Genomic DNA, 19,414 nt, shown 5'->3' on the forward strand with positions numbered 1-19,414 from the left:
GGATTGAATTTTTATTAAGAGAGTTTAGTGGATTGTTAATGGATTGGTTTGGTCCATCCATTAACCATCCAATTCATATCCATTCAATCCATCCATTTTGCCACTCCTATCTTCGAATATCATATCAGTTATATAAAATCATAAGCATACAAATATAAATTTGTAATAAACCCCTCCCCTCACTCGTGAACCAAACACATTTTTAACCAAAGTCTCTTCACTTCCCTCCCTCCCCTTGCCTCCCCTTGTCTCCATTAAAATCTCTCTCATCCCCCTCATTTGAGACAAACGTTGGATTTGATAGATCTATTTGTATCTTCCTTAGCCAAACTTCATCTATACTGCAAAAGCCAGAAGAAGCTGCCGCTATCCATTGCAGAGTGGAAATCACAAAAGTCAGAGGGAGCTGCCGCTATCCATAGTAGAGGAAGATAGGATCAGTAGTCTACCCGATCATTTATTGATCCACATCCTGTCATTCCTATCAAGCAAAACATCAGTTCAAACAAGCATTCTATCTCCCAGGTGGCGCCACATCTGGCACCATGTCTCCGTTCTCAATTTATCGGACGAAGACTTTATCAAAATCAATCACAACTTTATCGATTTCAATTCCGAACAATTCAAGGACTATCTCTCCGATCTCAGTTTATCCAAAGACTATTTTGAATTCCACGACAACTTTATCCAACTGAATTCCAAACAATTCAAGGACTATTTCTCCGTTCTCAAATTATCCGATGAAGATTTTACCCAATTCAATCGCAACTTTATCCAATTCAATTCCGAACGATTCAAGCACTTCAGAAGATTTTTCTATTTTGTCAACATCCTAATCTATGTCCTCAGGCCCAACCAAGTTCAGAAGATGCGTCTCTCATGTACTAAATCTTTCACTGTGAACCCCATGTGCTCAGCCTCAGTTAGCACATGGATCCACTACGCAATGGGTCCCCTCATCCAAGAACTCGACATCACGCTCTACACTATACACCATTATTACTTTTCCTTTCCCAATAACCTTTCAGAATGTTCTAATCTTGTTTCTCTCAGGCAAGAACATTCTATTCATTATTCCTTTTTATTGTAGTCATAATAATATGATTGTCCTAATCTAAAACTGTTTTTTAACTCAATATAGTCTCAAAGGTGCATTTTGTTTTGCACGGTCATGGGCCAAGTCTTTTAGTTTACCATCATTAAAGAAGATGGTACTTGACATATGTGGTATTGATGTGGATTGCCTCAATGCCTTCCTTGAAGGTTGTCCTTGTCTAGAAACTATGGATTTTTACTGGTATGTTGAGGATTATGGTACAATTTGTGTTCTGCCTCTTTGCCTACCAACTTCTTTGAAGACCTTGAAAATTGTAGTCCTTAAACATTTAAGGTTGAGAAGTTCAGCAACAAAGGTACCACATGTGTTGACAAGTCTTTTATATTCGCACAATTTTCACTAAAATATGAATTTTTTTGGATAGTTTTCTACTTGCTCACATTAGATCATTACTACTTGTGAACACAGCGCTTACGTCGCGACGTCGCTCAGTTATATTTTCTAAAATTTGACAATTTACTTCATCTGAATCTCAATCTTTTGCGGTTCAACTCCAATTTTATTATGAGCCTATTTCAAATATGTCATTCACTTAAAGTTCTCATAATTCAAAGTGACGAGGAGGTTTGTAATGACAAGGAGGTATGTTAAGTTCTTAAGTTTGTTTTATTGAAGTTGTGGCTTACTAACTTTTTCTAATGTTGAATGTCAACTTTAGGGTCCGCATAATTTTAAAAACCATCATATTGATCCTTAACTTTTCAAGGCACACTATTTTAGTTTTTTTGTTTAATTAGTGATTTAAATTTGTCACTAATAGATGAAAATGACTAACGCGGTTCTTTAGTTACGAGACCAACATAAACAATGATGTTTACCTACAAAATTCATGTACAATCACTAATACTCTTGAGTTAAAGGATAAAAATAATATTTCGTCAATTTTTTTTTTTTAAATTGAAATTTATGCATATATATACCACTATATCAATTCAATGTTTTTATGAAATAGATTACATACAATCTTGATATTTATATACCCGAAATCCTCAAAACTTGACGAGTATGTGTAAGTCTTGATGTTGTGTTTTCGATAAATCTTTGTGCGGTGTCTGCAGGAACAATCATCCTTATCAAAATGGGTTGCACAACCCAGTGTTCCTAGTTGTCTTGAATCACATCTGAACTTTATTCAATTCAAAGGATATCGAGGATTTACAGATGAATTATACTTTGCTGAATATATTTTGCAAAAAGGATGTGTTTTGAAAACAATGATTATCAGTGATATTTCGACGGATCTAAAGGAGAAGTTCGACACTCTCAAAAGATTATCTAATGTCTCAAGGGCCTCTACAATGTGCCAACTGAAATATCTCTCTAAGGTTTGCTCTCTCATTAATAACTACTTTATGCTATATGTCTCATTAATATTTTTACACTAATGTAATGTTGTGTTGTGAAATACAGAGTTTTAAAAAAAATTAAACAACAATAAAATATTCTAAATAAACTTTTGTCCATTTGTATGTAACATTTCAAAGTTATGCACTTTAATGTATCCTATTATTGTCGCAGGATTAACTGACTATTTGAAGAATTAACATGCACTATGATGGATCAGAGGATCTATCACTGGCGCGGGATTAACTTTGTGGTGCTTCACCCCAAATAATAATAAAACCTTATACTTATATTTATGAGTTTGATCTTCTAGACAATCTAGTTAATATAACACCTAATGTACTTTTACAAATATTTTTTTATCTAGATTTGTTTAATAAATATGCATTTCTAATTTAGTGTGGTTTTAATTTTAAAGTATTTTAAACAATTTAAGAGTTTTGTTTTGGAAAATTTCCTTTTCTTGCAATGGTTAATTATAAATTTTCACTAGATTTAATTGTGACGTAAATTAATTAAGGACAAAATTTAGGTACAATTCTTTAGGTGTAGTTCTTATTATTTTCCAATGTAAATATGACAAATATACTTAAATATAATTTAGTGAGTGAAAATAGGAGAAATTAACATACGTGTAACAGGAAATTATACACTCGTCATAACTTTATTGAAAAATAGTAAGAACCACACCTAAAGAATTGTACCTAAGTTTTGTCCATTAATTAATAGTTGAAAGGTTAATTTTGTCTTTTTATCGTATCTTGTGGGGTTCACATTCATTCTTTATTTTGGTCTGGTATTTCTTCACCAATTCTATTTTCATTTGTTTGTAGTTTTTTAGATTGACAATGATTCTTCTATGTTAAACGATGTCTGAAAAAAAATTACTAGTTGTATAGGGAGAGAAAGTGAGTTATGAAAAAAAAATTATTATTCAGGACTTCTCGTTGTCGTGAACAAATCTTAATCACCACACACCATCATGTGTAATTTACATACTAATGGTGTGTTTGTTTCAAGGATTGAAAATATATTCCTGAGAATATGACATTGGAAATGAAACAATTTCATGTTTGTTTCAAGTTTATAAAAATTGTTCCCGGTATTTTTTATTCCTAGGAATGTTGTTACACATAAATTTTCTCAAGTTTATTCCCATGTTTTAAAGGTGGGAATCCAACATTCCTATGAGAATAATGATAAACTAATCGTAACTTCCCACTAATACTCATATTTATTTTAATTTTAATTTTTTATATTTTTTAAATTAAATAAAATTTGTTATGATTCCTAGGAAATACCATTTTTGACCAAACACTTTCATAGGAATATTATTCCTAGGAATAATAATCCTGGGAATAGAATTACAAGGAAAAATATTTCTTAACTTGAAACAGACACACCCTAAGGTCTTTAAATGTCTTTGTCATTTGTAGGGGTAACATGCACACTTATACTTTTTTGACCAGTACAATAACGCCTACTGTGGGGCTCTAGTAAAACTAACTTGGGCCACACATTTTTCATCACGATCACAATTCTCACTATTATTCTCCACTCTTATAATAGTATTCATGTGTATCCGTAAATACCTGTTGGTATCTCAAAATCCACGAACAACTAAAACTTTAAATTTTACTTATTTTAATGATTTATTTTCAACCATAACACTAAACTTTGAATTTCTTTAAGGGTACTTACTGGTAGTGTATGGTCTAGGTCGTAAGTCCTAAAAGATGAGGTAGTAAAATCGTTGGTTTAGCACACTATATTTGTCGTTAATGGATGTCCTACATTTTTTTTGCAGTCTCGTAGTGAAAAACTCACAAAAATTCATCTAGACTGAGAGTGATAGTGATGAAAGTTTTTGCTTTCAAATCACATTTCACATTTTCTTTATCATCTTTGGTATACTCTTTTTCATGTTTGTTTATTACAATATCATTTACTTTGTGTGTAGGAACAAATAGACCTTCTTTCACAACCTTCAAATAACTTTATGAAAAACTTCATTAAAAGATGGGGATTTTCTTAGTGAATAACTTTAAGTCATTTTCCTCCTAGAACGGTTAGTCTTTAACAGAAGCTAGACTATGATGCCCCTTGTTGGTCAAGTGACTTTAGACACAAGTTTCTCTGTGTGTGTGTGTGTGTGGGGGGGGGGGGGGGGGTGAATTGTGATATTCAAAATTCATGATTAATTTAAAGATTTTATTACATAAAAAACAAATTGTGTCAGTATCTTCGAGATTTGCGAGACAAAAGTGAAAATAAAACAATAAAGTAAATAACAAGAACTAAAAGATAAAGGTTAGAGAAATGGCACCCAAGAATTATCCAGGTTTGGACGAACATTTGCTTAGTCTTGTACCAAAGAGTTCTTCTTGAGATTTCACTATAATATCGAACTTTTACAAGTTATGTCCACGAAGCTTTCATACAAGTGAGTCAACAGATTTTAGATTGACTTATCCCTTAACCAAAAGAAAGTTTTTTCACGGGTTGAACTCATGAACCGAGTAGAGATTTCACTAGTTGTCTCAATAGGTGAACAAAACTTTTGCAGACTGAGTTTTATAACCAAACTAAAACTTTTAATGGTTGATCTCAAAAAACAAACTCAATTCTTCAAGAGTATCACACTCTTGAAAATAACAACAATGATACGACACCAATACAACTCTTTTCTCACAGACAATTTTCACTCACAATGCATTAAGGTAACTTTGGTGAAAGAAAATATATAAAGAGAGAGATAAATTGTAAAGAATTAAGAAAAATAATAATTCTTGTAAAGACAGTACTAATTTCTAAAAATTTAATGGTATTTTGAATTTTTATATATTGTTCGGAGTCACCCAAACATCCTAATAAGACCGACTCAATTCAATGGCCGATTCCAAAGTTTTGTTGGTGTAAAGATGACGAATATGTACACCATAGGCAAAAGGTCACATACTTGAACTCAACACTAGGTTTATCGCCAGTCTCTATACTCCACGCCGCGTTCATATGAGAAAGATTTAACTGTCACTCCTATAAAAATGCAATCACGCCACACCAAGGTTGATTTCATTCAATCTTACAAGTTACACCCCTTGATCTCATAGACACAAGCGTTGAGTGATAACCTTGAAAATGTACCCCTTCCCCTACCTACCAAATATTTTTACTACTGTAACAGAAAGCTTCTGCAATGACTTTCATCAATACATTATCAAACTGTAATTTGAATAAATATACATCAAACTGTAATTACTTTAATGAAATGTTACATCAACATTTATAACGAAATATTTATGAATATTACATTAAAATTTAACATATACCTTCAATAAATCGTTATAAAAATGACAAATCATTATAAAAAATTGGTATTAATCTTAGTGTCCACTTTCTTACCGCAGCTGCAATTTTTTTTGTCTTGCAGGATCAAAGACAGATCGTTTATATTTCTTGGGATTCATATCTGTTCCAATCATAGGAGGATTTCGTTGTGGAAACCTTTGTTATCCAAGTTGGAGGCTTGTATAGATAATTGGAAAAATAAGATTTCTAAGTTTTTGAGGCATCACATTGCTAAAATCTGTTCTATCTAGCATATCTATTTTTCAGCTATCTTTCTACATAGCACCAGTGACGATATGCAAAGAAATTATGAAGATTTAATCTAATTTTTTTGGGCCGATACAATCGAAAAGAGGAGGATTCATTGGGTAGGGTGGTAGCATATTTGCTTACCTTTAAAGAAAGGATGATTAGGTTTGAAGAGAATTGAAGAGTTCAGTGTAGCCTTACTTTTTAAATGGAGATGAAGGATTTTACAGGGAGAGCTCGCTATGGATAGATGTCTTGTCGGTTAGGTACAATATTTTGAGAAACTTTTTTTAATAGACAATTGTGCCTAGCAGGATCCGAACCTGAGACCTTGAGAGGAACACACCCTCAAGACCCAAGCTTTCACTACTAGGCCACACACAAGCACACAATATTAAGTTTGCGCTGGGCAATGGCGTTACAACTCTATTCTGGGAGGTGATTTGGTTTAGGGAAATCAGTTTAAAGAACCTATTTCCAGATATGTATTATTTTAGTTCTTTGAAGGAAATAGTTGTGGCTAAAATGGGGAGATGGAAAGACAGTGGTTTGCAGTGGGGTGATTTTGGTATAGGATATGATCTGAGTCAGACTGAGGCGAGTCGATTGCAGAATTTGTTCGACTTGTTGTCTTCAGTTGCGCCGTTAAATGATGGTATTGACGAGGTGTGTTGGAGGCCTGATATCCAGTCGGGTTACACAACAAAATCTGGTTTTGATTTGTTGTCTCAGTTTCACGAGGCTTTAGAAATCGAGGAAGGCTTTGTGAAAGCCATTCGCCTTCTTTGGCATACAGGTTGCAGGAAGAAGAGAATGAAGGAAAGTAAGGAAGGTATAATTTGGTTGGCGGTAATGTGGGGTATTTAGAATTTAAGGAACAATATTATCTTCCACATTGAAACGTGTAATGTTTCTGATCTCATTTGGAATATCAAAATGAAGGCGTGAAAATGATTTTTCTTTGGAAAATTTTTTAATTTCAAATGTAATTTTTATGAATTTTATAAAAACCGTTGTATTATTTAATGTAAATTTCATTTGGCTAGGAATTTTTGGTGCTCCAAAACCAATTCTCATTTTTTCTAAGTGAGTTAGAGTAGTGGTAGTACTCTTTCGATGACACCTTGTTGCTTAAAAAAAAGACATTTTTTGTGTAAACATTTCGGTTATTAACTTTTTTTTTTTTTATTAATGAAATGTGTTAATTTTGTTTTAGTAATAAAAAAAAAATAATTTTTCTTGATTAATGGAATGTGTTAATTTTATTTTGATAAAAAAAGAAAAACTTTTCTGAGGCAACACTTTAATTAATACTTAAGACACATTCTTTGACCGTTTATACACATAACTTTATTGTTTCCTTAATAAGTGTGCATTTTCTTTAAATACTCAATCTTTTGAAGTGTTGGTTAATAACTACTAGTTCTTTAAAAGCATCATAATGCTGAGTTCTTCACCTATATATTTAATGTTGAGATTTTTCAAATAATTTTTTAATATTAGTATTAATTAAATATTTATTAACTCAAATACAACACTTTTATATAAAAAAAAATTAAACGAGTCACATCTATAATTTTATATCATAATATTTTAACAACATTTAGTTATTTTATACAAATTTAATAAAAAATATCATATAAAATAAGTAGAGCAGAGAGAGAAAGAGTGAACTCGTTTAACAATCTCTTCTTAATATTCATGCATTTTTTAATCTATAACAGAATACCTAATATGTAGTGATTCATAATAATAGGTAAAACCACTAAATTAGTCATACTTTATGAACACTATTAATTTTTTTTTAAAAAGGTTAATTTTGTCCTTAAAAACATTTGTGAAAGTAATAACAATAAATATATTATTTCTTAATAATCATATTTTTATTCCTTAATCTTACATAGTATTTTAAAGCACATATAAGCAATTTTTTCATTTTAATATGAAAAAAAATGTTGGTGTGTAAATCAAATTATCCAACTAAAAGCAAACAATTTGGCAATCAAGGTGGTGTACTAACACCAAACTCACAAACAGCTCTAAGTCAAATAAAGACTCCCCCAAATCAACCTTCACTAATAAAAAACAAGCCTCTTCATAAATCACCTAATCCCATTGCTCTTCACAATTTTAAAAATCAAATTTTTTTCAAATCAATTAAAGATCATCATCTCAATGTTAAAAATTTGAATCGAATATTAGATTTGATCTCAAAATCTTTACTTAAATTGAAAGAAATCTTTAGCGTCTCAATTAAGTTAAGAAAGGTTGTGTGATAAATTAAATTAGAATTCAAAATCTTTAATTAAATTGAAAGAAATGTTTACTATTTTTTTTCGAACACTCTAAATCACGTGAACATGTTTAACCAAACAAAATTTAATATCCACATTTTTTTTCCGAACACTTTAAATCATGTGAACATGTTTAACCAAACAAAACTTAATGTAAAAACTTTGGAATTATATTGTCTATTACAATCATATCCAATTTAACTTCTACATTTGCACATTATAAATATTGAAATTTCAAAATTCTATTTAAAACAACAAAACAAAGAAATAAAAACATATATAAAACACAAAAATTCCAATTTTGTTTCCATATTTAACCAATCTTCAACCCAAAACACCCAAAGTTCCCAAACTCCTTCCCCTCACAAACCCACTAACCCTTTTCACCCAAAAAAGTCAAAAGCCACAAAACACAACACAACCAAAAAAAAAAAACACACCAAAAACCAAAAACCCCATTTTCTAAAAATCGAAACTTTATCATCGTACCACAACCCTTTCACCTCAATGATTCACAAAACCATGTCTTCTCCACTCTTCTTCCTCCTCTTCACAATATTCACTTTCTGGGTTTTCTTCACTTCATCCCAAGCTGAAGAAGACGACGTAAGATGTCTCCGAGGCATCAAAGAATCCCTAGGAAATTCCGAAAGTGGTATTTCATCGTGGAGTTTCAACAACAACACCGTAGGTTTCATCTGTGATTTCGTTGGTGTCACTTGCTGGAACGTAAGAGAGAATCGAGTTTTGGGTTTGGAGCTAAAGGGTATGAATCTTAAGGGTAAGATCCCAGAATCCTTGAAGTATTGTGGACAAAACTTGCAAAGATTGGATCTTGGTTCAAATTCATTGAATTCTGTGATTCCAACACAGATCTGTAGTTGGATGCCGTTTTTGGTAACAATGGATTTGTCTAGTAATGATCTTTCAGGTTCAATTCCGAATACTCTTGTGAATTGTTCATATTTGAATGAGTTGATGTTATCTGATAATCATCTTAGTGGTAGAATACCTTATGAAATTGGTAGTTTAACTAGGCTTCATAAGTTTTCTGTTGCTAATAATCAGCTTAGTGGGAGTATTCCATCGTTTTTCAATGGTTTTGATAAGGATGGTTTTGAGGGGAATAGTGGTTTGTGTGGTGGTCCACTTGGTTCAAAGTGTGGGAGTATGAGTAAGAAGAATCTTGCTATTATTATTGCTGCTGGTGTTTTCGGTGCGGCGGCTTCGTTGTTGTTGGCTTTTGGGTTATGGTGGTGGTATCATATTAGGTTGAGGAGGGAGAGGAGTAAGGAAGGGTATGTTGTTGGTGGTGTTGATGATTGGGCGTTGAGGTTGAGAGGTCATAAGCTTGCTCAGGTTAATCTTTTTCAGAAACCGATTGTGAAGGTTAAGCTTGGTGATTTGATGGCTGCGACGAATAATTTTAGTTCGGAGAATGTTTTGATTACGACGAGGACGGGTGCGACGTATAGGGCGGATTTGCCGGATGGTTCGACGCTTGCGGTGAAGAGGTTGAGTACTTGTAAGATCGGTGAGAAGCAGTTTAAGATTGAGATGGAACGGTTGGGAAAGGTTAGGCATCCGAATTTGGCGCCTTTGTTAGGGTATTGCGTTGTGGAAGAGGAGAAGCTTTTGGTTTACAAGCATATGTCGAACGGGACACTTTATTCGTTGTTGCATAAGAATAGCGGTGCGTTGGATTGGTTGATGAGGTTTAGGATAGGGTTGGGTGCGGCGAGGGGACTTGCGTGGTTGCATCATGGTTGTCATCCTCCGTTTATACAGCAGAATATTTGCTCTAATGTGATTCTTGTTGACGAAGAATTCGACGCTCGGATAATGGACTTCGGACTCGCGAGGCTTATGACAACTGACTCGAACGGTAGTTTTGTGAACGGCGATTTGGGGGAGCTCGGTTATATCGCTCCTGAGTATTCGAGTACGATGGTTGCTTCGGTGAAAGGAGACGTGTATGGATTTGGAGTTTTGCTTTTAGAGTTGGTCACAGGGTGCAAACCTCTCGAGGTGAAGCGTGGCGATGAAGAATTTAAGGGTAATCTGGTGGATTGGGTGAATGTGCAGTCTAGTTCAGGCAGACTCAAGGATTGCATCGACAAAGCGATATGTGGAAAAGGTAACGACGAGGAGATTCTGGAGTTTCTGAAAATCGCATCCAAATGTATCGTTACTCGCCCGAAAAATAGGTGTTCTATGTATGAAGTTTATCATTCATTGAAAACCATTTCCAAAGACAATAGCTTCTCCGAACAAGACGATGAATTTCCATTGATCTTCGATAAGCCAGAAAATGATCCGTCAAAGTTCGTGCACTAGCGCGTGGCAGCAGGAGAAGAAGACATAAACCGAGGTTTTACCGAGTTCATGGTTGACACTAATCAGAGGTATAATTGTTCTTGTATGATATAAGAATGTCTGTGGTATAGATTAGGTTATTGTGATTTATGAAATCTAATATGTTTCAATGTACGTTGTATGAAATGCAACCTTAAATGTTGTCTAAGATATTTGGAGTATGTTTAAGATTCTCTGTAAAAATGTGTTATTAAGATGGTTAATCTTTTATTATGTTTTTGCAAATATTTGATTGGAAAATTTGCAGCATTTATATTCTGTATAAATAAAACATGTCGTAGGTTATTTGGTTAGAATTGCATATGATTATAAATTGCTAGTGAAATATTTTTGGAGAATTTATATGGTCTATTTAGATTATATTTTTTTATGTGTAATAATTTTTAAAATGTCATCTTGTTATTTTTATTAAATATATAAATATTTGTGTTAGAATTGGTGACAAATAAATCTTTGTTATTTAGTGAAAATAAAACATCGTTGTTAGAACAAAGACCAAAAGTCTATTTGTACTAGGTGGCTGTATTGTCTATTTCATTATGTCTTGTCATGAATTAAGGTTAGTAATATACTAGTAGTATTAAACTTATCTATAAATATATACTACTAATTGAATGTTAATTACATAGGTAATTATATTTTTTTTATAATTTATAATACTTGTCTTATATATATTTTACATTTTTCTGTTTTGTGATAAACTTTAATTTTCGTTTAGTAAATTGGCAAATAATTTTTCTTGGTAATTTTCATCTCTGAGTATCTGGATTACTAAGCTAATTTTTTTTTACAATGAGTGTTATCTTAATTTTTTAACAAATTGAGAATGGTAAGAAAGTAGAAAGATTCTTTAATAATAATTTTGTGGTATACTTATTTATCCATCTACAACACTTTGCTTACTTTTTATTGGCTCTTTTTTCTCACAAAAATAACATGCTTTTGATGAGTTTATCATTTTAAAGCAATTCTTTAAAAGTAGAACTTTTTTTTTTTAATTTATAAAAGTAAAACATATAATTAAAGTGATGTTTTTTTGTACTTATTAATAAAACAGAAAATAAAAGATAAACTATTTTCTCATTAAAAGCCTTAGCAATCCAAAATGAACAAATAGATAAAAAGAATTAACATATTTGATTCTACCGAGAATAAAATTAAATTGATTTTGAGTGAATTAATTTTATAAAATTGATAATAATTAAAATTGAACTGAAGTTAAATTGATTTATGTTTGAATTATTTTTTTATTAAAATGAATTGAATTATAAATTTCAGGGATCGTAACAATTATACTTAAATTAAATTTAGAAATTCTATCTTTTAAGAGAATCAACTCTAAGAAACATAATCAATTTTAGTGAAGAACATCTTAATATATCAAAATTAATTCTACTTATTCATAAACAAACAATTTGGAGTGATTTAATGTGAATCTAATCATACACTCAATGCTCCGGTTAAAAAAAATGTAAATAATTCTGGAAAAAATTCATTACAAAGAAGGTATATAAAATAGAACTTATAAAAAACCAATTATTTTGGTGTCATAGTTTTTGTGTCTTGTTGATTGAGACATACTTAGCGTAGAAGGCAATTCCTTTGATAAAAAAAAAACTCTTAATAATTGAAAATAAAACAGTCAATTTTTGTATCTTTGACTAGAAAAGTAGTAAAGGAACATTGCAACTTATGTGGACCATTGCTATCAAGTTAAATGAATGACTCTTTAACAAACGACTTAAATCAATGACTTTGAAACTTATGTTGCTTATTGTGAGGTGTGTGGAAACTTCACTTAATAATCATAGAATTTGGTGCTTTGAACAAGTATGAGTTTAAAATGAAGCAAATAAATAGGGGTGAGAAACTCAAAAATCTACTTTAAAAGTGATAGTTATTTCTACTTTAAAAGTGATAGTTATTTATTTTACTTTTTTTGTTAGGGAATTTGTTTTCCCATGTATTGTGAAACACACAAAACTTAAAAATATTTTTAAAATCGGTCAAAGATGCATCTCTGAATGTATTATGAATCATTTTTGTTAAATATTAGTTTGAAAATGCATCTTCGAAAATATTTAAGGTGTATTTGGAGATATATATTCGAAAACATCACTGAACCTATTTTTCCAATGAGTATTATCATTTATTCACTCAGGAAATTTTCTGATATGCATCTTCGAATATTTCTTAGGTGATTTCGGATATGCATATTCTAATATTTCTTAGGTGATTTTGGATATGCATATCCAAAAACATCCTTGAATGAAGTGTGGGCAAAAATATTGTCCAAGTTTGTATTTTTTTTAAATTAGAAGTCATTTTAATCTGACTAACAGTGCCATGATCCATAATTTGATTCAACCATTACAGTCTCAAAATAGGATAATGCATTAATAATTAAAAAAATGTCATAATATTACGAACATAGTTCTCAAAATACAGAAAATTAGAAAACATCTGAAACATTAAAAGATATAACCTACTGTGTATGCTTAATCCTAACTGACTCCTCCTCTGCCTTCGGTAACCCATGGCATTATGTGTCTTAATAAGAATGGAACGTGCTAGGGAAACCGTATCATCGCCACCTCTCTCAAACAGCCCAGTCTCTACGCCATCTCTCGTAATCCGTATAATATTTTGATAGATCGACAACACATCAACGACATAGTTATCCCTGGTCTGCTAACTCTCAAGGATCTCCTCATGAGTAGGCCTAGGTGGACGTCCAGGAGCATTTGGTGTCATGAAATGGTGTGACACAGAATAAACCAAGTCATGTAACCCTCAACATAATGCCAATGACTAGTGGCGGACATACTCCGATACTCCTCTAGTACAAGATAACTCTTGTAATCCGCCAATATGTCATCAAGATGCATGCGAACGATGTTGATAAGAGTAACCACCAAGGGGGGGGGGGGGTCTCAGAATGATTTGCACAAATCAAAACTGACGCATGCATTGCTCTGACAGATACTTGTACGTCAAATTAGTCTCACATGCCAGCCATCCGAAGTTATATCAAATGGCGTCAAAGGGAGTAGTTTCAAATTACTCACACTACTTCAGGGTTCCCATTGGGTCAACTCCCAAATACATCACCATCATCTCTTAGGCCTCATCGCGTTTGATCCTAGAATGATCAAGTAACTTCCCCTTGATGGGAAGGTATAGAAGGAAAGCGACATCATCTTGCCAATGGGGAAGTAGAAATATGACGTTATTTTTTGCCCTATCTCAGCAAAAGCCCTTACATGCATGACTGATGGTTGCGTAACCGGAAGAACACATACCAACCAGACTGAAGTATCTGATGACATTTTAGAACCACTCATCCCAAGGCTAATAAAGACTGTGAATCTTTCTGGCATGGTTACCAGATTTCAAACAACCGTGTTCTTATTGTAAAGAAAAATATAACAATATTAATCAAATTGAATTTGTTTAAAACAACAAAATTACAACTGTTAACAAATATACCTCTCCGGCCCAGACTTCGCCGATTTAGAATTGGATCTAAGTACAACTGGGGGGCTGCATATTTGATTTATCTGTACTCTAAACTAGGTGAAGCTTGTCTTTGGAAGATAAGACAGATGATTGGAAGCTGCACAATGTTTACGGGTAATTCACTGGTAATATTTATTGTTACTAATATTTTCATAACCCTTGTGTTACATTTGTTACTAGTATTTTCACAACACTTGTGTTACATTTGTTACTAATATTTTATCTGAATCATTTTTCAGGCGTGGATCATCTATCACTTTCCTTGCATATCTGGGTGGGAGCTTGAGATGGACTACACCAAGGATTGGCCACGTGCTTGCACCTTTGCCCCGTACAAAGGGAATTAGGCGAGAGCTGTTCGAAATATTTATTGACCTTACTATAGGATATGACATATGCTTATGTCCATACGATGGTCACTGCTAGATGTGTCCCTTGTATGACATAAATTTCTACTCTAGATGGCTGGCTTAAGGGTTGGGCCTGATGTATCCACATATTTCTAAGCGGGTCATGCGACAATTCAAATTTCTTCAAATTATTCCAAAACCTCCCTCCGTGTCATCTCATCAGACTATCCACCATAGAGATATAAATGCCATATTCAATGATTTCTTTAGTCATCTGGTACCAGATGAGGCACAAAGTGTACGTGCGGGCGAACCATGGACTTATGCACAAGGCTACATTCAATAGCTCTATCAAATGTCACATCCTTACATGACACCAGATGCCACAGGAGCACTACCTAGACCTACTCATCAGGAGATAATGGAAGAGGATCAGACTATGGATGACCACACATCAGACATGTTGCCGGTCTATCAGCGTATTACGTAGATTGCAAGAGATGCCACAAAGAGAGGAGACATTGGAGAAGGTAATTCTGGTATGGTCGCCTTACAAACCATCTTACGAAATAATCCCAAATGCTTTCGGGCGTTATTCTGGAGATGTATCTACGAAGTAACCCCAAACAATTACAGAGATGAATCTCCGGACAATTTCTTGACAAATATGGGATGGATGACTCACTTATGAAGCGTAGTGCAAAGATGTATCTCTCAAATATGGAAGAGAAAATTTGGGTTTCCATTTTGTTAATATTTTTTTGTTTGGCCCGACCTTTTTAAAAGCTCAGTCCTGATCTAAAAGCATATTCAAAAGCCTTATTCACATTAAGACTTTCAAATAATCTACTTTATCTATATTTTAAATATTAGACCTGACATTTTATACATTATTTAGCATCTTTTCAAATAGACATGCATGTATAGGTCGATCTATAAGGTTTCAAAAACTTTTTTAATAGTTTAAACCTGTCATATTTAACTAATTAGGCTTTTAAAAAATTGAATAGGTTAGGCCAGACCAGACTTAAATATGCCAGACTATAGGCCCATATAGATTGAATGACCTACTTCCATCCTTATGTGTTGTTACTCTAGAACGCTATAACATATCTAAGTCGCTCGATCTCAAATCAACGGTTGAAATTGTTGTACTACGTAGAACCATCTTTAAAATCTAAGTCATTCAATCTTAAATCAACGGTCGAGATTGTTCATGTGTATGTTTGAGTCCACTTTTTGAAGAGTAAAAAGTGATTTTAGAAGTGTAAAATTGATTTTGACATGTTTGATTTCTATAAAACTAGAATTAATTTTATATCAAGAACTAATTCTAGATGAAGATACAATCTATACATTTTGAGTCTAAATGTGGTTTCAACATTATAATTTACCATTCAATTTATTGTTACATAAATATATTCAAATATAAAATATTTCACCTTCAACACACTTTTAATCAGAATCAAACACACGCTATATATTCGTAAGACCATTCCAACATTAAATTGTAGTCCCACATTCATATCTTGTCGTCCTAACCACTCGACTACAAAATGAGATGCAAGAAAGTGAGAAGTTATCCTCCATTTATAATCACTAATTTGACCATATGACACATCAATGTGGAATTTCCAACATATTGAAACAAAAAATTGAAGTGTACTTCACTTCATTCTACCCTTTTGCTACTAAGAAGACAAGAAAGAATGTAGGGGCCCTAATGAAAATAGACAAGTATGACAATTTGTGATCCGATTGAGCAGAATTTCATCAGTCAATAAAGAGAAACATAAACTGCCATAATCTGAGAATCTGTCTCCCATGCAATATATATTCATTCATTTGTTTGAATCTTAGTTACTTTGGACCAAGTCACATCCTTCTCGAATCTATAGAAAAAATCAGTCTTGAAAGAAAAAGCAAAGATAATAAAGAAAAAGCACTAGGCTGCAGAGATTGCTCATTTGCCTTTAGTCGTGTGGGATACCTCAATTTGGAACCTCTCCTTAATTTAATCAATAATCATTTCTTTAGAATTTGCCAAATTGGGTGATCCTAACTAAAATTAACTTATTAACACACCACAAAATATCATGCATAACGTATGCGATAATAATCTTTAGAAACTTAGGGTCTACGAACAAATTTATTTTCATTTTTTTTGGGTCTAATAATTTATTGGTCAAATTTTTAATATTTAAAGATGAATAAGTAGAATGTTGCGAGTTAGAATCTGCGTTATTGAAATCGAATGTATTTATAACTATCGATTGAACTGAATTAACGAGACAATTTATTTTTATTATAATTGTTTAATTAATAATCAAGTGACACCATTATAGGTCCACATGACACAATAAAGAAACCATGATGTTTAAATTAATCAATGAAATGTGTAACCTTTAAATTAGGGAAAGTGCTTTGTTGAACACTAGGCACTTAAAAGAAGGTGCCACCATAAATAAATTCCTAAAGACTACTAGTAAAAAAACTAAAGCCTAATTATATGATGCATAGAGACTACATTTTTTTACTTCATAAATTTATAGGACATAATTGAATCCAAAATTTTGGTTAATTCATTACCTAAAAACTTGATTTACAACAAAAAGTTACATTTAGAGAGAAGAAAAAAAAGAAAAAAAAAAGAGAGACAACATTAAGATCACACTTGCAATACTATGTTACATCAATAATATCTTATAAAACACACTTTGAATTCTTCAACTCAAAAAATCATGATTTCTTCTATGATTTTTCCTCAAACTAGTTGTGGAACTTCACAATGTTCATGCTTGATTAGGTGGTTGTCTATATTTTGCTGCTCTCCTGAATTCATATATAAAAATACAAAAATATTTAGAATAATAGATAGATAGAGAAAAGGATGAGATAACTTTATGAATATAAATTAAATAACATAAAAAACAAATGTTTTAAGAACTGGATCGATATGGCTGATTCAATCGATGAAAAGAAAATCTGTCAATTTGTCGGTTGGTTTGGTTCCTACGATAACCTAGCCTAGTTGAAATCGATTAAATCCGATTGACATAAGGTTAAATCAATTTTTTTTTACATTTTTAATTATTTTTAATTCCTAATGAATCCTAAAATTTAGAGTACTTAATTAATTAACATCAATAAGAAAGAAAATTGCATTTTGATTTTGAATTGGGTTGTTGAATTCAAACGTGTCTAAAAGTTTACCATGATCCTAAAATAAATTAATCAAGCTTTTCATAGAAAGGAAAAGGAACTACCTAATTAATTTTTTTCATCTTCTTTTCCCTCCAATAACTAAAGTGGTACAGTTCTTCACCCAATGTCTTTTTTTGATTTCTCATAAAAATAAGAGAAAGATTGTTTGTTAAAGAAGCTTTTGATAAAGAGTGAAAACTATCACTCTTTCTTGAGTGTCTTCAAGTATTAACAGCTTTCTTTTAGTAAAAGATAAACTGTGCAAACCTAAACCTAATGAATAAAATAAAATTGAATTTTACATTTCAAAATAAATATTATATTAATATTTTAAGATTTCACATAACAAATGTTGTAACAATTAAAAACGAAATTGATATATTCATACAAACGACTATTATTATTAAACCCTAAAACATTATAGGAAGTTATCTATAAAACATAAATATTGGATATGATACTGATACCGACATGCTGACATCATAAATAAATTGAACATAATCTTAAATGTCAGTATCAGTGTCAATGTTTGACACTGACACGTAATTTTTCAGAAATATTGTACTAGATAGGAAGCTCCATTAATATATGAAAAAAGTATATGATATAAATTTGTATATATACATACCTGTTATGTATTGGATCAGGTCCATTTGGTACTCTTCTCTTGCTAACAAAGACAAGTTTAGAATTTGAATGAAGAACATGTCTCTTCATACCAACCAACTTTAAATGCTTGGAGATGACATTAACATTCATTGGAACAAGGATTGTTCTTTTTGTTTGAACATTCATTGTTGAGATTGTAAGAAACATAACACACATGATTCCTAAAGATAACAAAGCTCCAAGAAACAACCTTCTAAAACTAAAACCAAAACAAACAACATCCATGTTTTGATATGTTTTATGAGTTTTCACACAATGGTAGTGACTTGAAGATGAAGGCAAATGCATGAGAGTGTTTCAACAACATTGAAATATAGAGAGGAAAGGGGAATTGGGAGAAAGTAATGAGAGTGTTTTTGGGAGAGAAAGTGAGAGAGATTTAAGAGAGCATGGATGGAGAAAGATGAAAGGGTAATGAATCAGAAAAGTTAGTTATTTGAGAGTGTTAAAAAAAGGGTCCACTTGAACTCTCTTTTTGTTGAGTTTGTGCATTTTCATGCAACTACAAAAGGGGATCTCTATCTCACTATGATATTTCTAACTCACAAATATTCTTTTTTATGGTACTTTCAAGTGTGTATGAGTTAAAAGCTTTGCAAGTTATGTTTTATGTAACAACAAACCGATTAAAAACAGAGAACACACTAGCCAGAGGAAATCTTTGCAAGTTTTGTGTGGACAAAACAGAGTAATTCTTTACTTAACTCTCATTAATCTAATTGTTAATTTTTTTAACATTGTATATACATATATTTTTTAAACAACTCGATATCCGATCATATGATCGATTACTCTCCACTATTCATTAGCAGAGATTCATTTAAAGATATAATTTTGCTTTGTATAAATTATTCCAACCCAACCCAAAAGTTTTTATCTTCTAGATTCGAAAATAAAGTCCCCTGTATTATTGAAGTGAAAGTATAGTTTGGTTTAAATTTATT

General features: G+C 32.0%; 3 protein-coding genes across 3 annotated transcripts; 2 read left to right on the forward strand and 1 right to left on the reverse strand.

Annotated features, from left to right (window-relative positions):
* Window positions 1-251: 251 nt before the first annotated feature.
* LOC131627019 (putative FBD-associated F-box protein At5g56820) lies at window positions 252-3,159 on the forward strand. Its single transcript, XM_058897854.1, has 5 exons — window positions 252-1,053; window positions 1,142-1,412; window positions 1,526-1,699; window positions 2,176-2,442; window positions 2,636-3,159. The coding sequence occupies exons 1-5, from the start codon at window positions 869-871 to the stop codon at window positions 2,639-2,641; spliced, it is 903 nt and encodes a 300-aa protein (XP_058753837.1). The 5' UTR covers window positions 252-868; the 3' UTR covers window positions 2,642-3,159.
* A 5,520-nt stretch (window positions 3,160-8,679) lies between these two features.
* LOC131627049 (inactive LRR receptor-like serine/threonine-protein kinase BIR2) lies at window positions 8,680-10,955 on the forward strand. Its single transcript, XM_058897887.1, has one exon. It carries the CDS (start codon window positions 8,860-8,862, stop codon window positions 10,687-10,689), a length of 1,830 nt encoding a protein of 609 aa, XP_058753870.1. The 5' UTR covers window positions 8,680-8,859; the 3' UTR covers window positions 10,690-10,955.
* Window positions 10,956-17,220: 6,265 nt separating this feature from the next.
* On the reverse strand, window positions 17,221-18,851 carry LOC131627020 (CLAVATA3/ESR (CLE)-related protein 25-like). The gene is made up of 2 exons (XM_058897855.1): window positions 18,430-18,851; window positions 17,221-17,429 (listed from the first exon to the last, which is right to left on the reverse strand). The coding sequence occupies exons 1-2, from the start codon at window positions 18,756-18,758 to the stop codon at window positions 17,390-17,392; spliced, it is 369 nt and encodes a 122-aa protein (XP_058753838.1). The 5' UTR covers window positions 18,759-18,851; the 3' UTR covers window positions 17,221-17,389.
* Between the last annotated feature and the right edge of the window lie 563 nt (window positions 18,852-19,414).

The sequence above is a fragment of the Vicia villosa genome, unplaced genomic scaffold (assembly GCF_029867415.1).
Source record: "Vicia villosa cultivar HV-30 ecotype Madison, WI unplaced genomic scaffold, Vvil1.0 ctg.000345F_1_1, whole genome shotgun sequence".
In the NCBI taxonomy this organism is placed as follows: Eukaryota; Viridiplantae; Streptophyta; class Magnoliopsida; order Fabales; family Fabaceae; genus Vicia; species Vicia villosa.

Bases quoted from the DNA above. Each gene is read 5' to 3' on its own strand.
- LOC131627049 (XM_058897887.1), top strand. From the start codon at position 8,860: ATGATTCACAAAACCATGTCTTCTCCACTCTTCTTCCTCCTCTTCACA.
- LOC131627019 (XM_058897854.1), top strand. From the start codon at position 869: ATGCGTCTCTCATGTACTAAATCTTTCACTGTGAACCCCATGTGCTCA. The intron at 1,054-1,141 runs GCAAGAACATTC...AACTCAATATAG, and splicing joins TCTAATCTTGTTTCTCTCAG to TCTCAAAGGTGCATTTTGTT. The intron at 1,700-2,175 runs GTATGTTAAGTT...CGGTGTCTGCAG, and splicing joins AGGTTTGTAATGACAAGGAG to GAACAATCATCCTTATCAAA.
- LOC131627020 (XM_058897855.1), bottom strand. From the start codon at position 18,758: ATGCATTTGCCTTCATCTTCAAGTCACTACCATTGTGTGAAAACTCAT. The intron at 17,430-18,429 runs GTATGTATATAT...ATATGAATTCAG, and splicing joins CCTGATCCAATACATAACAG to GAGAGCAGCAAAATATAGAC.